The following is a 15076-nucleotide window of genomic DNA, read 5'->3' as shown; positions in this document are numbered from 1 at the left end:
AAGTGATAAAAGACTAGAAGAGACAGACTTGATCATAAGGATGACTAGCATTGAAACAAGGAGACTTTACATCTACTGTATTAACTCTGTAAGCAATAATTTAAATAAAACTGCTGATAGTTTTGTAGGATGGACAGAACAGGATTTTTTTTTCCGCCTCCCCAAATGCCACCGTGGTAAGAGTAACTTGCTGCTCTGTTGATACACCAGGGTCCCATCTTTTCCCATCCACTTCAATACAGCTCTGGAAGATAGCTTTATGTACAAGCAGAAGTAACCAACCCTACTTAGGGCTACCATGAAGGTAAGTTCATCCCAGTTGTCCGTATCTGCTGCTCTGTTATGCAGATTTTGAACACAACACCTATACGCAGGAAGAACTTCCGTAGCACAGCTCGAAGCTCAGGAATCAGGTCAAATTGCATGATTTCACACAAATATGGATAATATGTTGAAGCATGTGCCCTAAACTATCAAAGAAAATATGCAAAAAAATAACATTATTCTCTATTACTATAGGAAAGCGCAGAGTTTTTCCACATTCATGGCTACACCAACTTGTTAAAAGACAAGATCTCACCCGATCAAAGGCCCCCCTGGGTGGCAAAGGGCCGTCAAGCCCAGTGTCTGTAGTAACTGAGTAAAAGTCTAACCTACATGCAGTTCCACGTATGGGAGCCAGTCTATATCCCTTATTCCTGTTACACTCTCAACCCTTTTCCAGCTCCATTATACCCCTTTCGATATGAGGGATGAGAACTGCAAACAGTATTCAAGATGCAAATCTGTCATGAATTTACACAAGAAGAAATTTGTTTTGTCCTCTATTGCTTTCCTCATAATGCTCGGTATTAAGTTACGGGGAAAGCTGACGGAACACTTTCACCATAGAACTCTTATAATAAAAAGATACTGGGTACTAAGGAATGGCAAAGTCGCCGTTTTATCTACAAATAGTTAAGACTATTCTCACAACACACCATAACCACGGGGACATCACTGAACTGCTGATAAATGGAAAAGCCAAGGCACCACTACTAACGAGTTCTTAAAATATTGGTAAATTGCAATAAAACATTCCAAACTATGTAAGAGTGACGTGAAATTACACACTTTACAATACAGAAAAAAAAAGCACCACAAAAAATACACTTTAAAACAAGATGAAGTTCAACAGTATTGGAAAGTTTAAAAAAAAAAAAAAGATAATCAACTTCCAGAAGTTTCTCTGCATGTCCTAGTGTAATGAATATTTGCATTCACCTTTTTCTCAAAAAAGGCTGAGATCCTGAAAATTATTTTTTGCCATCACTGTAAAGGAACCAGAATTCCAGTTTTACAGTGGCAAAATTTACCTCCACCATTTTTGTGCAGCTGTAATGCAGCACAAGCCCATCCTTTACTGTACGCTCATTGCGCTTTTACATGAAAGCTCTGCAGTCATTTTATCAATATTTCTATACAACTGTGAATTTCATGGATGCAGTCCAATTTTTACAATGTAGAATGCTTGCAAAAAATGAAGATGTAATGATGGCTGTATTTCAAGGAGAGTACACGCTGAGTAAGCCAGCTAGCCACCTTGCAATACAGATGATAAAGACTGAATTCAATAAAAGCAGAAATGAAAAAAAATGCCTGAATGCAAACAGACATGATTTCCAGCCTGTTCTTACCTTTTCATCGCTGATTTTTAGTGTTTTTGTTAAAAGCAACAGCAGCAGATTGGTCCAAGCTTCTCTGTGGCTTTCTGAGTTCACGGTAATGAAGTATGCCAGGGCTTCACTGCATACACTGGAGGGATGACACAGTTCAGACGAGCCATAAATAAAACCCACAAAAAGTTTTTATAACATGCACTGTTTGTCCTCTCATAGTGTATTTTGTTTTCAAGCAAGATGCATTTTCACGGGAAAGTTTTCAGGCACACGAGATGACTTTAATTACACAAATGATTCTACGATGCTATGATTTTTCTGTTACAGTAGTTGTTACAGATAACTGAACTGAAAAACTTTTCATGTTGTCAGCAAAGAACCATGGAGTCAGAGGTGGAAGAGTCCGATTTTCCTCATAAACATCCTGTAATTAAACTGTTTTCAACTTCAACCTTCAGACATTAGTTCCTGATCTTTACATTGGGACAGCTTAGGCAACAGCAACTTGAAAGAATTCTCCCTCCAAGTCTAGACTGCTTTAAGAGGATCTGCAGAGCTCAGCATCACAGACTAAAGAGGGATTACTATTGTATTAATAAACTTTGGGTCCTTGCTGTAGACTGTCAACACAAGGTACAAACTGTACCACTTACTATGGCTTTTTTGGGGTGCTGTTTTAATTAAAGAGGGAATGGAACCTTCTCTTTCAGGCACTAAAAAGATCAGTATGTCCATAGATGCTGACAACTCAGAATGCTACTGAAATCCACTCCATTAATGCCAACAGCAAGTTTAAGAGATCTTTACATTTGATTAGAGAGATTAATACTCTGAACTTTTACGTACCAACAACTGACTTTTCAAATAAAGGGGACCACGATGCCTGTTTATATTTATTTAGCATAATTTTCTCTGGTTACCCAAGCTCCAGGTATACAGCAGCTTACACTGCACTGTTTACATTACTGTATCCTATTATACCTCTGAATATCATTCTGTACTCAGATGTGAACAGTATTCATGTATCACCATTTCTGTAAAGAAAAGCTTATGTCAGGCAAGAAGGTGCTTCATTTATTCCAAGTAGATTGCTTCCTTATTGCTAAATTAATTAATAAAGAGTGGCCATGTATCTATAGCTTCATATACTTTACACACTCTGCTCAGCAACTTAGAACATTTATATCCAGGGGTACACTGTAGTGGCTGCAAATAGAATGCACCAGAATGAAGCCGATGCTCTTACCTAAGCAGTCGTTGTTGGATAGCATCCCAGGAGTCTCGGCGGTTTTCATCCACATACATTCGAAAGAGTATCCTCAAGCAACAAGCCAAGCTGCTGGTCTCTTGTTTTAAGAGATTGGGTTTTGATTTGCCCTTGAACCCTAGAAATCAGTTACACACAGGGAGAGAGGGAACATCCACATTTGTAGTTACTAGCCAAGAGGTAATGTTTATCAACAATAACTCCACTAGTGAACAGTGATCATTTCTTATCTGGATAGTATTTTGTCCTCCTTGATTTTGACTGAGACCTAATATATTTTTATAAAGGTATTTAACTACAGCAGTACCAACTGCGTAGCTCTAATCAGAAAAGCAGATAATTTAGCAAACGGAAGTATTCATCAGGAAGGAGACAAGTAATAAAAGCACACAACACTGTCAGACTAACTGCAGAGGTTATTGCAATGGCATACTTTCGTATCTCAGTAGCTAACGCTATAAATGGAGCTCAGTATTTTCAAACCAAAAATAAAAGCCTCACCTGCTCTCCATAACACAGTTCGCTGTTCATAATTTGAATTAAAGGCTTTTGAAAATGAATGAGACTCTTGCAGACAATCTAGTAACTTAAAGAGGTGATGTGAAGACATGTATTTATACATTCCTTGGTCTTCTGTGTCAATGTGGATATCTGCGTCCAATGCATCTCGCTAAAGGAAAGAGAGAGAGAGAGAAAAAAGTGTCAATAACATTCTTTTTTCTAAAGCTTAAGAGACTTTGATACTTCACAGACCAAATACCACTAACTCCAGATTCCATTTTGAGGTAGAAGTGAAATACTAGTGCAATATACCACAGCAGAATGGTTCTGTCAAATGTCAGACTTGCTTGCAGGATATTTTAAAAGAGAGGTTATGATCTATTCTAGTTACTCATTAAAAAAAACAAAACAAGAACAAGAGAAGAACCTCCCTTATCGAGGCGCAATGAAGTTATAGCAATTCAATACTGAACATTTCCTCTCCCCTAGGAACTGACTGAGTAGGTCTCCTGAATTCTGAAAAACATCAAAATGAACCACAAAAATAGTGCAAGTTTAAATGTTGCACAGTGTAGAAACTCCTCAACTTTGGCTAATGTCAAGTTTAGCTAAAAATACTGACCAATTTTAATTAATTTCATTTGGAATTCAACTATACCATCCCCAAAACATTACTTGAATGCCAGCCTAGGGCTTTAACAACATTACCCAAACAATAACTACTTTACACTATTCCCAAGAATCAGAATTTTCAGGGATGAGGACCTCTCCGAGGCAGGTAACGAGTTAAACTTGACCCTTAAACTGTGCTAAGTTCAACTTCTGCATCTCCTCCTGTGTAAACACCTAGAAGCTGAGCAAAGCCTCAGCTACAGGTAAATGAAGACACTCAGGCTAAACAACAGAAAATAATGGTCTCCCCAAAACAAAGAAAAAATGATGAGTATATATTCATTATAAAAATAATGACAATATCTTGTATTGATAGTAAAAGTAATGGTAATATAATAACCCAACAGGCAGACTGCCAGGAAACACTGAAGGCAGTGGAAAAAGAAAAAACCCACCAAACAAAACCCACACAGCTTCGGAGTAAGGACACACACATTCAGAGTAGTGCTAAGAGCAAAAGGAAAAGACTATATACTCTGTTTGTAAATACACTTCAGAGCATTCAATAGTCTTTGTACTTTACTGCCACAACAAGGTTATAAAGAAGTCTGATGCTACCTGAGCTGCAGCCATGTGCTCAGCATCTTCCTTCTTGCTTGTTGCTGGATAGAACACTATATTATCAATGGTCTGTATCAGCTCCAGCTGTACCACACACTTTATAAGGAGGCCAGCAAATAGCTTCTGGTCTAATGAAATGGAGAAACACAAGTTTAAGAAGCAAACTTATGAAAATTCACTTACAACAGGCTAACAAAACACTACTATTATGATTAGCATTTTGATATTTAGTGATGCTGTGAATTATCTTAAAGAGAAGATTTCTCGGCAAGGAATAAACACAAGTTGTAAAGATGTATCTCAAGTTTAACTGCCCAAAAGCTTTCTCTACAGAACTACCCAAGTGGACTAAGAATGGCTATAAAAGCTCATTCAATAAACTTGCATGTTTTCCTTACTTGTATAAGGACCACCTTTCCAGCTGTCATCTGTTGGATTTGAATACTGACTTTGTCCTCTTTCTGAAGCATTTTTATCCATGCTGCTTAAAGACTGGTGATCTAGGTCTAAATCCTAGAAAAGAATGCAGAACAATTCTAGCAATCCAGAACACTAACGATCAACCAGCTATCAGGTTTCATCTGATTTCAGTAACCTTAGATTCAAACGCTTCTTGCATCTGTTCTTTATATCTTATTTTACAATGACACCAAATACAAGCTAATGTCAATTTCAGCATTTGCTGTCAAGTGTATTTACTAGAAGAGAATATTTCAAAAGCTAACCTAACACAACCCTTCAAGTTGGTTTGTTGCACTGAATTAACTCTTACCAAGTGTTTCTCAGCTGAATCTTCCTCCATTCCCACAGGCCTCCATGTCAGCAAGCTTCACAAGGTTAAAAAAAAAAAAAAAAAAAGGTAAATATTGTTGCTCTGGAATTGGGTATTTGTATGCAAATTAAAATTTATGAACTTACACATGAGGAATGGTGGTTTTGAAGATTTCTAGCATACAATTGCATGTCTGGCCCCAGACTTCAGGGCTGAATTTCTGTCCGTTTAGTATTACCAGGTTTTCTAGGCAGTTTGTACCTGATCGAGCCAACTGCTCATTATCTGTGAAATAAATGTTCCATATTTATCAGCTTCTACTATATCAGTGAAAAATTAGGTATTCTCTATTACTGCTCCATTAAACATTTTTACCAATACTGTGAAACACATGCTATCTTAGCTCAAAGCCTACTTATAAAATATATTACGAGAATATCAAGCTTAGGAACCTTTTGAATAAAAAAACACAGTGTTTAAAAATAAACTTAATGAGATGGAAATCCAAACAGGGAAGACAAAGGACAGGAGAGAAGCAGAAGGGAAGCATGCAGTGAGATGAAGGAATGAAAAGCACCAGTTAGAAACCCATGATTTCCTGCAAGGCAGTCCTCCCACCTTCCATGCCAGCAGTATGCAGGATTTCAGGATAACAGTTGGAGCCCAAAAAGAAAAGACATTCTGTAGAAAGTCATATCTAAGAGTACTAGGGAGGGGATGTTGGGAAGAAAAAAAAAAACCACCAAAAAACCCCAGAATCCATACGTGTATATATATATGTGTAAATAAATGAGGTATTTTAGCCATGCAGCCAAATGGAGAAAGGTTGCTGTCAGAAGGTTAGCACGACTCTTTAAAAGCTTTTGCTCTGCCACAATAGCACTATAAACACATTAACAGAAGAGCTCCCTAACTGATAAAACAGAATGATCCTCAAATATTTAAGATACTGCATCAATCTATTACATAACATATTGTACTAATGGTAGTTTTTGTTCTTCCAAAATTCAGTTACCTTTCCTCTTCTTAAGTAATGAACATTTTAAAAAAATACATTAATCAAAAGATGCAAGTAAATAAGCTACCTTGTTTTACACACCAGTGTAACTGAGCAAGTATGTCAGGAAGAAGGATCTCATTTAAAGCTTCATAAAATTGCGTAAATACATCGCAAATTGCATAAAGTGCATGATTGCATGTTGTGGTCATCCATTCAGATTTCTATGAGAAAAAAATGAGAAGTCTTTATTTTTATGTGGGCTCTTCTACGATGATAGCACTTGGCTTATGCACAGCTATTCAACAAAGGACGTGGCCTCAGAGGAGTAGAATTTAGACAAAACTAAAAATCCTGCCTACTGCAGATGTCTTGTCAGAAGCATTTAGTTGGCCACAGGAATACTGTTCAGAAAACTGTACATTTGCATAACAAAGTGTGAATATTCTCCTTGAAGATATTCAGACAGACTGAACAGACAGATAGGTCACTGGATACTACGCCAAGGTTCATACATACCACAGAATACAGGAGAATACAACAACGTATCCTTATGTTTGGGGCAGTATGGGGTGGAAATACACTGACAAGATGAACACTACAAACTGCTGCCTTGATTGTTTGAGTTCTTAAAAAACAACTCTAACCTTTGTTTGCTTTTCATTGTGGTTTTTTTTTGTTGTTTGTTTGGGGTTTTTTGTTTTGTGTTTTACCTCTGTTTGTTGTTCAGGGAGTTTCATATTATCAAAAATCCGAAACACAATTCTGAACAGATCTTGCCACCAGTGCTTTTCAAAGGTATGGCCATAACTCTTCATTATTTCAAACATCACTGTTAAGCCTCTATAAACAAACCCAAACAAAGGGAAAGATATTAAAATCCATGTCATACTAACTGAATTAAAAAAAAAAAGAAAAAGAAAAGCTTTATTACCTTGTTCGAACATCTAATTTGCAACGATTGATGATACAAGAAAGTTCAAACAAAATGGGAAACCATCCTCTGACCCATACTCTGTCCCCAGGAGCAACATTCATGTCATCACTCGTGTATTCTCTTAATACCTTGGAGATGGGCAGGAAAAAAAAGATTTTTTTTTAAAATCTCAAAAATCTTTCATTCTGAAAGATTTAGATAGTACTAGTAGCACAGACAAACTTGAAAAGTTAGCTTAGTTTCTACTGTAACACTCAAATCCTGTAAAATACAAGTATAAATCTGAGGCATATCTATTTGTGAAATACAGGGAGAAATATGGAAAATAAATACTTAAATCCATTTTATTTAAGTCCTGCTAAAGGCTTTACAAGTTGCAGAGGTTTGGACTTTAGGAAGTAAGCTTAACAGTGACAGGCACCAATTACATAAACACAGGCAATGAGGAAATCAGAGTCTGGCATAAATCCGTTCTACTCTTTTCTGGCACACTGGATACAGTGTGCGCATCTTGCGGTGGTAACATGCAACCGCAGTCTTAACTCCAGGCTCTTTTCAGCAAAGTGATTATTATATTAAGTATTCACACAATAGACTGATGTAGAAAAATGTGCATGTTTGTAACCAATTCAACTAGATATAATTAGGGTGATAGAAGAAGTATTGTTTTCCAGGTCATCTTAATGCTATTAAAAAAAGGACTATTTCAGTCAGTTATTTCCAATTTGGACTGATGAGACTTAATTTTTTAATTAGTCCTAGTTTACTGCCTGCATAATACTAACATGACTCCTAATTCGGAATAAGCTTTTAATACAAATGCTGCTGGGAGACTGAAGTTTGAGTCTGAAAGCTCTTTCTTCGTTACAAAATTAGTCTCAGTTTAACAGCAGAAGATAGTGTAAGAATACAGAAGGGTAAAAATTAAAAGAAAATACCTGTGGCCTTTCTGAAACATATTTAGCACAGTACCGAATGAGTCTAATAGCTTCCATGCTGGTGTCAGGAAATGCAACATTACAGGCAAACTCAGAAAGACATTTTACTGCATCCTGAAATGAGTCAATTGCTGCTGGAAAGTGCTGTTGAAAAATATTTGCTGCAAAGAACAAACAAATACACTTTATAAAATTTACTGATATTGAAATCTATAGATAAACTAACATTGATCTACAGACATCTGCCATGGTGTACTACTACTGAATGGACAAACATGAAAGGAACAGATCTTCTAGATTAAATAAGGTTCTCTGTCTTCCCTTGTATTCTTCCGCATCCCACCCACCACCCAAATTTGTCAGCGTCACATTTTCTCAGGTTGCATAATAACGTTCTCTGTCTTCCCTTGTATTCTTCCGCACCCCACCCACCACCCAAATTTGTCAGCATCACATTTTCTCAGGTTGCATAATTATCAATTTTATAATCTAGGATTATTTATTGGCTCCTTCTATAGCTCAGCGGCCTCCTGCAGCATATGCAACCCAAAGCTCTTAAAATATTTTGTGAAATAATACAAGTAAAGCTTGATGTTAGCTTTCCTGCTGTGAATGAAGTTACCTAAATTACCTGTTCTGCAGCAGGACAGGAAAAAGCAGTTAAGATTTCAGACTTAAAGGACAGACTAAATACAAGACAAATCCAATAGGTACAAGCTTTGAACAAGCTACAACTCTCAAGATCCACATAATTCAAGCTAGCAAAATAGTTTTGTTAATATTTGCCTTTATTAACACTGTCCATAGCTATTTTTCCCCATGCTATCTAATGGGAAGAGGACAGTTTCAGCACATTTAAGAAAGCTACAAACAGTACTGAAGGTCCATGTCAAGACTATTTGAGATGGTTGTCTTCCGTTGGAAGTGGCAGCAGCATGTTGCTCAAATATACTTTTAGAGCAGGTAGCCTGTATGAACTAAACCTTCAAGCAGTCACATATCAGAGTCACAAGCTTCACAATCCCCGACGTACAATACTGAATCTGCATGAAGTTCATGAAACGTGTTCCTTAATCCAAAACAACTTATTGTCACAGATGGGGCAACACACAAACTTTCTGAATCCATTCCAAACTTGAGGAGTTCTTTAGCAGCCTATCTATCTATCTAGTTTTTCCTGTCTATTGCAAAACAGGAGACTTAATGGGTAAGACCTAGCTGCAAGAGTTTAAACAGTCTGGCTGCAAGATCTTGTGTTTATTTATCTGGAAATACAAAACTCTTGTTCAGATGGGCCTTTTAAACCTGAACCACAGCAGCTAGGCTAATTTGGGTACTTGCATCGGTCAAGCTTTACTTACTGACTATATGTGCTGTAGTTTGGAAGGCCAGCTCCACAATATTCCCATCATGGTCTGACGCTGCTTGATGAAAGACTGCAAAGATATTCTTCCAGCCTGAACGAATATTACCAGCTTGAGAGTTCACCATCTGAGCAATACAGCGTATTACCATGTCCCGAATAGTCGGAGATCTTAAAAAAAAAAAAGTAGGACTTTAACAAGTGGCACAATTTCACCTGGCACAAAGTAACTGTGCCACTTCCATGTCCATAACTGTCTAACCAAGTAACACCTTTAAGCAGGACTAAAGAAAGCTAACCCAGAAATTGCAGTGTATCACACCTGTTTTTCTTCATAATATGCTCAAAAGGCCTTAGGAAGTCTTTCTGGAAGCGGAAGTTGGCTAACTCTCCCTTCTCAAGAAATTTCATTGACAGCTGCCTTAACGAGTCTACTGCAAAGATGGCAACATCTTCATTGGGGTTGCATCCAACCTAGAAGACAAGCATATTTTCACTTACCAGCTAATGTATTACATACATGAGTAATAAATGCATCCATCCTATTTCACATCAGTCCACTAAAAATCATTAGCAAATTCTGGTTTTCAGATATTTAGAAAATAGGCAGTTACTTTTAGAGAGGGCTTTCTCAGTCATTTGATCCAACTAAACAGATCCATGGATTTTGTGTGTAACAAGTGCAGAACTATAATAGCCAGCTAGACACTAAAATATATAATTAAAATATTAGGTTAAAACATCCCCACCCAACATGGTCCAGTTTCCTAAGTAAAATAACTTTGTTGTTCCAGGATCATCTGTATATAATTTAGAGGAAAACTAACTTGGCATTTGATCAGAAGGATAAGACAACAACATAAAGAAAAATTACAAAAACAAAATCATATAATGAAGTGATTAAAGATCATTCCCATAAACATTTCCATTTCTATTTATACACTTTAGATTTTTAAATAGGTGCTTCCTTTAGGCGCCTTTAATGGATTTGTTTTTTTTTAATGTCACAACCTACACCACTAAGAACATAAAAGGAAAAAGCTCATTAAAAAAGTCCTGTTACTCACGTATGTTCTGTAACTTGATTTAAAAAATACCTTATTGAAATGATCTCCAATCACATGCCAAATCCTTGACCACTGCAGCCTAATGCGATTCATGTTGTAATAGGATATCTCCACGATCTTCTGCAGGCTGAACATACGTGGATGGTGTGGGGAAGCCAGCTCATCCATGGAAACAGCACACAGCCATCGGACAAAGTCAACTGAACATTAAAACACACTACTGTAAGTTTAGGATGTTACATTGCAAGAGTTCCTGTAACTCACCAAATGGTCAGAGTACGTACCTATTGCATTTCCATCCAGCCTCGTGGATCCTGTAAATATCCTGTGGAACAAATGAGTTGCAGTTTTAGCTGCACATCCACAAGAGTCAATCACATCTTAGTGCTGCAGGCAAATGTCAGCACATCTCCTGGAGGTACTTTACAATCCTGCACGCCATGAACTCTGCAACTGTTTTATTCTTTCTCCTTGGCAGCAGTTCATGTCCTTCTCCTAGCCTAAGCATACTCTCCCCTGCTGCAAGTCACAGTCCACTACGCTCCTTCCCCACTGCAGGAAGCAGGCAGAGGCTCACAATTTTATCCAGGGCAAGCAGTGCTGGAGCAGTAATTTGGTGACAGCATGTCAAATGTCACAGGGAGAATAAAGAGACATGAAGAAAGCTTTGCTGCAAGACTTTACTGGAAGCCAGCCACCTGCTTGATCTTTACATAGTTCAAGAATACTATAAGTTGTGGCCATCAAAACAGATAGCAAAAAGACCATTGCCCCTTCTTCCGCTTGAATTGTTCAGAGTCTTAAGAGGAGTTCAGACCACTGATTGTGATTCTTACAGAGCACTGATAAGTGGAGAATGCTCCTAAGTCTTTGATATGGTAACGGACACATTTATGTTACAATAAATACTGCAAGTCTGAAGGAATGATTCCACAGACTTGCCCAAGACTTTCTATAACTATTAAAAAGTCCCCTTCCAACACATGGTTTATGATAGAAGCATCTCTAGACAACATTTCAGAAGGACAGATAAGAAAGATAACAATTTAGACAAGAATGCAGTGACTAATGACTAAAGAGCTGAATAACAGCAACTAAAGAAATGCTGAAATACTGAAGTTCACAAGACCAAAAGAAAATGGCATGATTTAATAGAATAGGGGTATTTATTCATTTCAGATACCTGTCCTGTTCAGGCCAAATAAAAATAGAAAAGAAAAGAAAAGAAAAGAAAAGAAAAGAAAAGAAAAGAAAAGAAAAAGAATTAACCCAAATACATTAAACACACACACACACGTAAGTTAGAGACAATTATCAGACAGATTTGTAAAACAAAAATAGCTAAATACTCTAACACCAACCTAATTCTGGTCTTCACGGGCTTACTCCAAAGAAAAGGCATAAAAATACATGCATACACACAGTGCCCCTTCTCACAGTACACTGCATTGGTTATACTGCTATTTAATGACAGTCTTTCTTTTGTGACTATTACACCCTAAAGAGATCTACTTATTGGGTCCAGTGAAAGCATCTAAGTATTAGCATCTTTCTCACAAGAGAAAGAGACTTCAAGAACAAAAGTCCCTGTCAGAGTCTGCAAATAAAGTGAGGATGGGCAGTAATTTCAACTCACATTTTCCCCAAAAAGAGATTATATTCTCAGTACCTGTCTACTGCTACCACTACACTCTGTGAACTGGTTTCTCCCACAGACTCCTGAATGCTCGCCATATGCCGTTTATCACCTCCACTTCCAACGAGGTTACCTGCAATAAAAGCCATTAAAAACCAGTATTTAGCATCATGAAACTTTGACTTTATGTTAACCCAAACTTTATACAAGTAGACAAAGACAAGTGACTGCTGCTTCCAATTAGCTTGTAATTTACACGGAGCAGATGGTGCCTTTGCCAGATGTGTGCCAGGTTATTACAAAATTAAAAATTCAGGAAGAAGTATGCTTTTTTTCCCTTAGAGCATTGTGTTTTGACCATCATGTTTATTAAGTTAAGATGATGCAATGCTGTTAATAAAAATTGGAAATGATAAAATATTATTTTAAAATATTAACTCTAAGTCAGATACAAGTCGGTTTTGCTGGGCGCAGTTCTGTTATATTCAGCACCATCATCGTGTATAGCATCAACTCCAGAGTATTTGAAAAGGTTTCCTTGATGGTTCTCCAAATATTAAGACAACTTGCCTTGTCCTAATTTACAACTTTAAAATCTAAGGTTTGTTTCTTGCACATAATGCAGGAACGATAGGAACTGGAGCAGCAAGCCAAACATGCAGAGATACGAAATTCCTTTGGAAAACCAATTACCGATCATTGGAACATCTATTAGTTCCTAAAGATAAATGGACCATTTCTACTATTAACGTAAAAAGAACGAACTGACAGTACAAAACCATGATTTAGCAAGCATGGTAAAACACTTTTGACAACAAGATGTTCCAGCAAATAAATCTGGAGGAGTTTTGTTAAGTAGCTTAACCCAATTACAAAGTTAGAAGATATTTGGTAATTACTAATACATCTTGAAATATACATTTCCATTTTTTTAAGTTTCATTAATCCAGTATAGCTTCCCCTAGAAGCTATATAAATTTTAGTATCTTATAACATTGAGCTTTCTTAGCCATTATACTCCACTTGTATGTGCATCTTTGTTAAATCCAAGATTATTAATCTCACCTAATCCCAGGCCCATAAACTCTTCTCCTCCAGATGCATAGCCTTTAATGCTTCCTTCCTTTTCACGCCCAGAGCCAGATAAATAGCGAGTTTTCACTCCAGTTCCTATAAGTTGCGCTAGTTCCAGCTGGCTAATGCATTTCAAGATCTAAAAACAGAAGATATTTAAACATTGTTTTTCTGGACACCATTATATTTTTATTCCTAACATATATTTATATTTAATATTGATACCCTTCTCAGGTTCTGTAACCTTTAAAACAACTTTAACAACAATAACAGTTTTAATGTAGCTTAAACTTTACCAACAGAACTGGAAATGAATGATTCATTCAAGATCACTGTCTGCCATGAATCATTCCAATATGAGAAAAAAATAAACGGTACCCAAAAATCTAACTTGGATCTCTAACTACCAGAGGAAACCTTTTTATTAATTCTCACAGGATCAACCTTCCAAACTATAAACACCTTGGAGCTGATCTTCTAGGGGGTTCATTGTCCCAGAGAGATGGAAAGACTGAACTATTTGAGTAACAATGTTCCAACACAGACTGTAAAAATGCCAAAACTGTGCCTTGCCGTCAGCACAAGATTGACTATCTCTTCTTTCTACTCCCCCACAACATCCCTTGCACTGGGCACAAGCATTTGTGAGGGTATGCTGTGAGCCAGGTCCAAGCAATTTGTCAGCTAGAGTACCTTTTGGCCCATATTATCATGTAGCCAAAGACTATTGCCAGAGAACATAAAGCAGCAGGAACGCCCCTTGCAGCAGCAGCACAGATTTAGACCCGATTAAATTGCTCCTGGAAAATACGCTTTAAGAAAATATATATGATTCCGATAGCCTATCCTTACCTATCCCTCAGCAAGTTATTTTAGCCCTAATTTTTCATGTGATCATGGTATAAGTGTTGCCAGTCACTGCACAGACAAGTCTGGACCTGTTAGCTAGAATATTTTTGTTTACGTGAACAGGAATCCAATAGTTTCTGTACAGAACTCTCTGAAGTCAAACAATATTTTCATATGGTTTTAATTCCATATCAAAGGCACCTACAAAAATTACAATACTGGTCACACGGTGCCTATAGAGTCTAACAATATACATACACAAACACACACATATATATTAAAAAACCCCACTAAAAATAATGCACTTGCAGCCACATTTTAAATAGGGTTCTGAAACATGCTGGGAGCTAACACAGTTACTAAAGACTGGAAGTGGTAGAAGAACAAAACCTTGCAAGTTTTCAGAGGACAATGCAAGTTGCACAACTTAAACTAATCAAGTTTTTACCTCATGCCAAGAGTTCCCAAGATAGTTGCCATCTGTGTGAGCGACTGTAATAAGTGTCTTAATGGTATCGATGTTCTTCTGTTTCATTTCTGTAATACTGGAACTGGCAGTCAACAAGGAAAAACGAGCAAGGGCTTGTACATAAGCATCCCGTTCAAGCTACGAGACAGAGAAACAAGCATCATAATCAAGTCTCTGAAGAGCTAGAGAAAGCTGCTTGTCCAGCATGGCTGCACAATTTTCTTTCTATGTATAGTTGGCATTACTAGAGCACTTTCCAGCTGAAGAAGAGTAGGAGGCAAGTTAACAAACGCTCTTAATAGAAGACTCAGCAAT

The 15076-nt window shown here is 37.2% G+C and overlaps 1 protein-coding gene across 1 annotated transcript; it reads right to left on the bottom strand.

Moving 5' to 3' along the window:
• Positions 1 to 293: 293 nt before the first annotated feature.
• On the bottom strand, positions 294 to 14968 carry LOC104460663 (brefeldin A-inhibited guanine nucleotide-exchange protein 2-like). The gene is given in 19 exon segments (XM_010081717.1): positions 294 to 470; positions 1677 to 1794; positions 2905 to 3043; positions 3427 to 3595; positions 4657 to 4787; positions 5058 to 5172; positions 5432 to 5486; positions 5578 to 5716; positions 6517 to 6652; positions 7142 to 7271; positions 7363 to 7493; positions 8304 to 8464; positions 9665 to 9837; positions 9989 to 10140; positions 10764 to 10933; positions 11018 to 11058; positions 12403 to 12502; positions 13435 to 13582; positions 14741 to 14968. Coding segments are annotated over 19 exon segments (2613 nt in total).
• Between the last annotated feature and the right edge of the window lie 108 nt (positions 14969 to 15076).

This window comes from Pterocles gutturalis, unplaced genomic scaffold (genome assembly GCF_000699245.1).
Source record: "Pterocles gutturalis isolate BGI_N339 unplaced genomic scaffold, ASM69924v1 scaffold22226, whole genome shotgun sequence".
NCBI classification, from domain to species: Eukaryota; Metazoa; Chordata; class Aves; order Pterocliformes; family Pteroclidae; genus Pterocles; species Pterocles gutturalis.
This window is presented reverse-complemented; position numbering and strand designations above follow the sequence as displayed.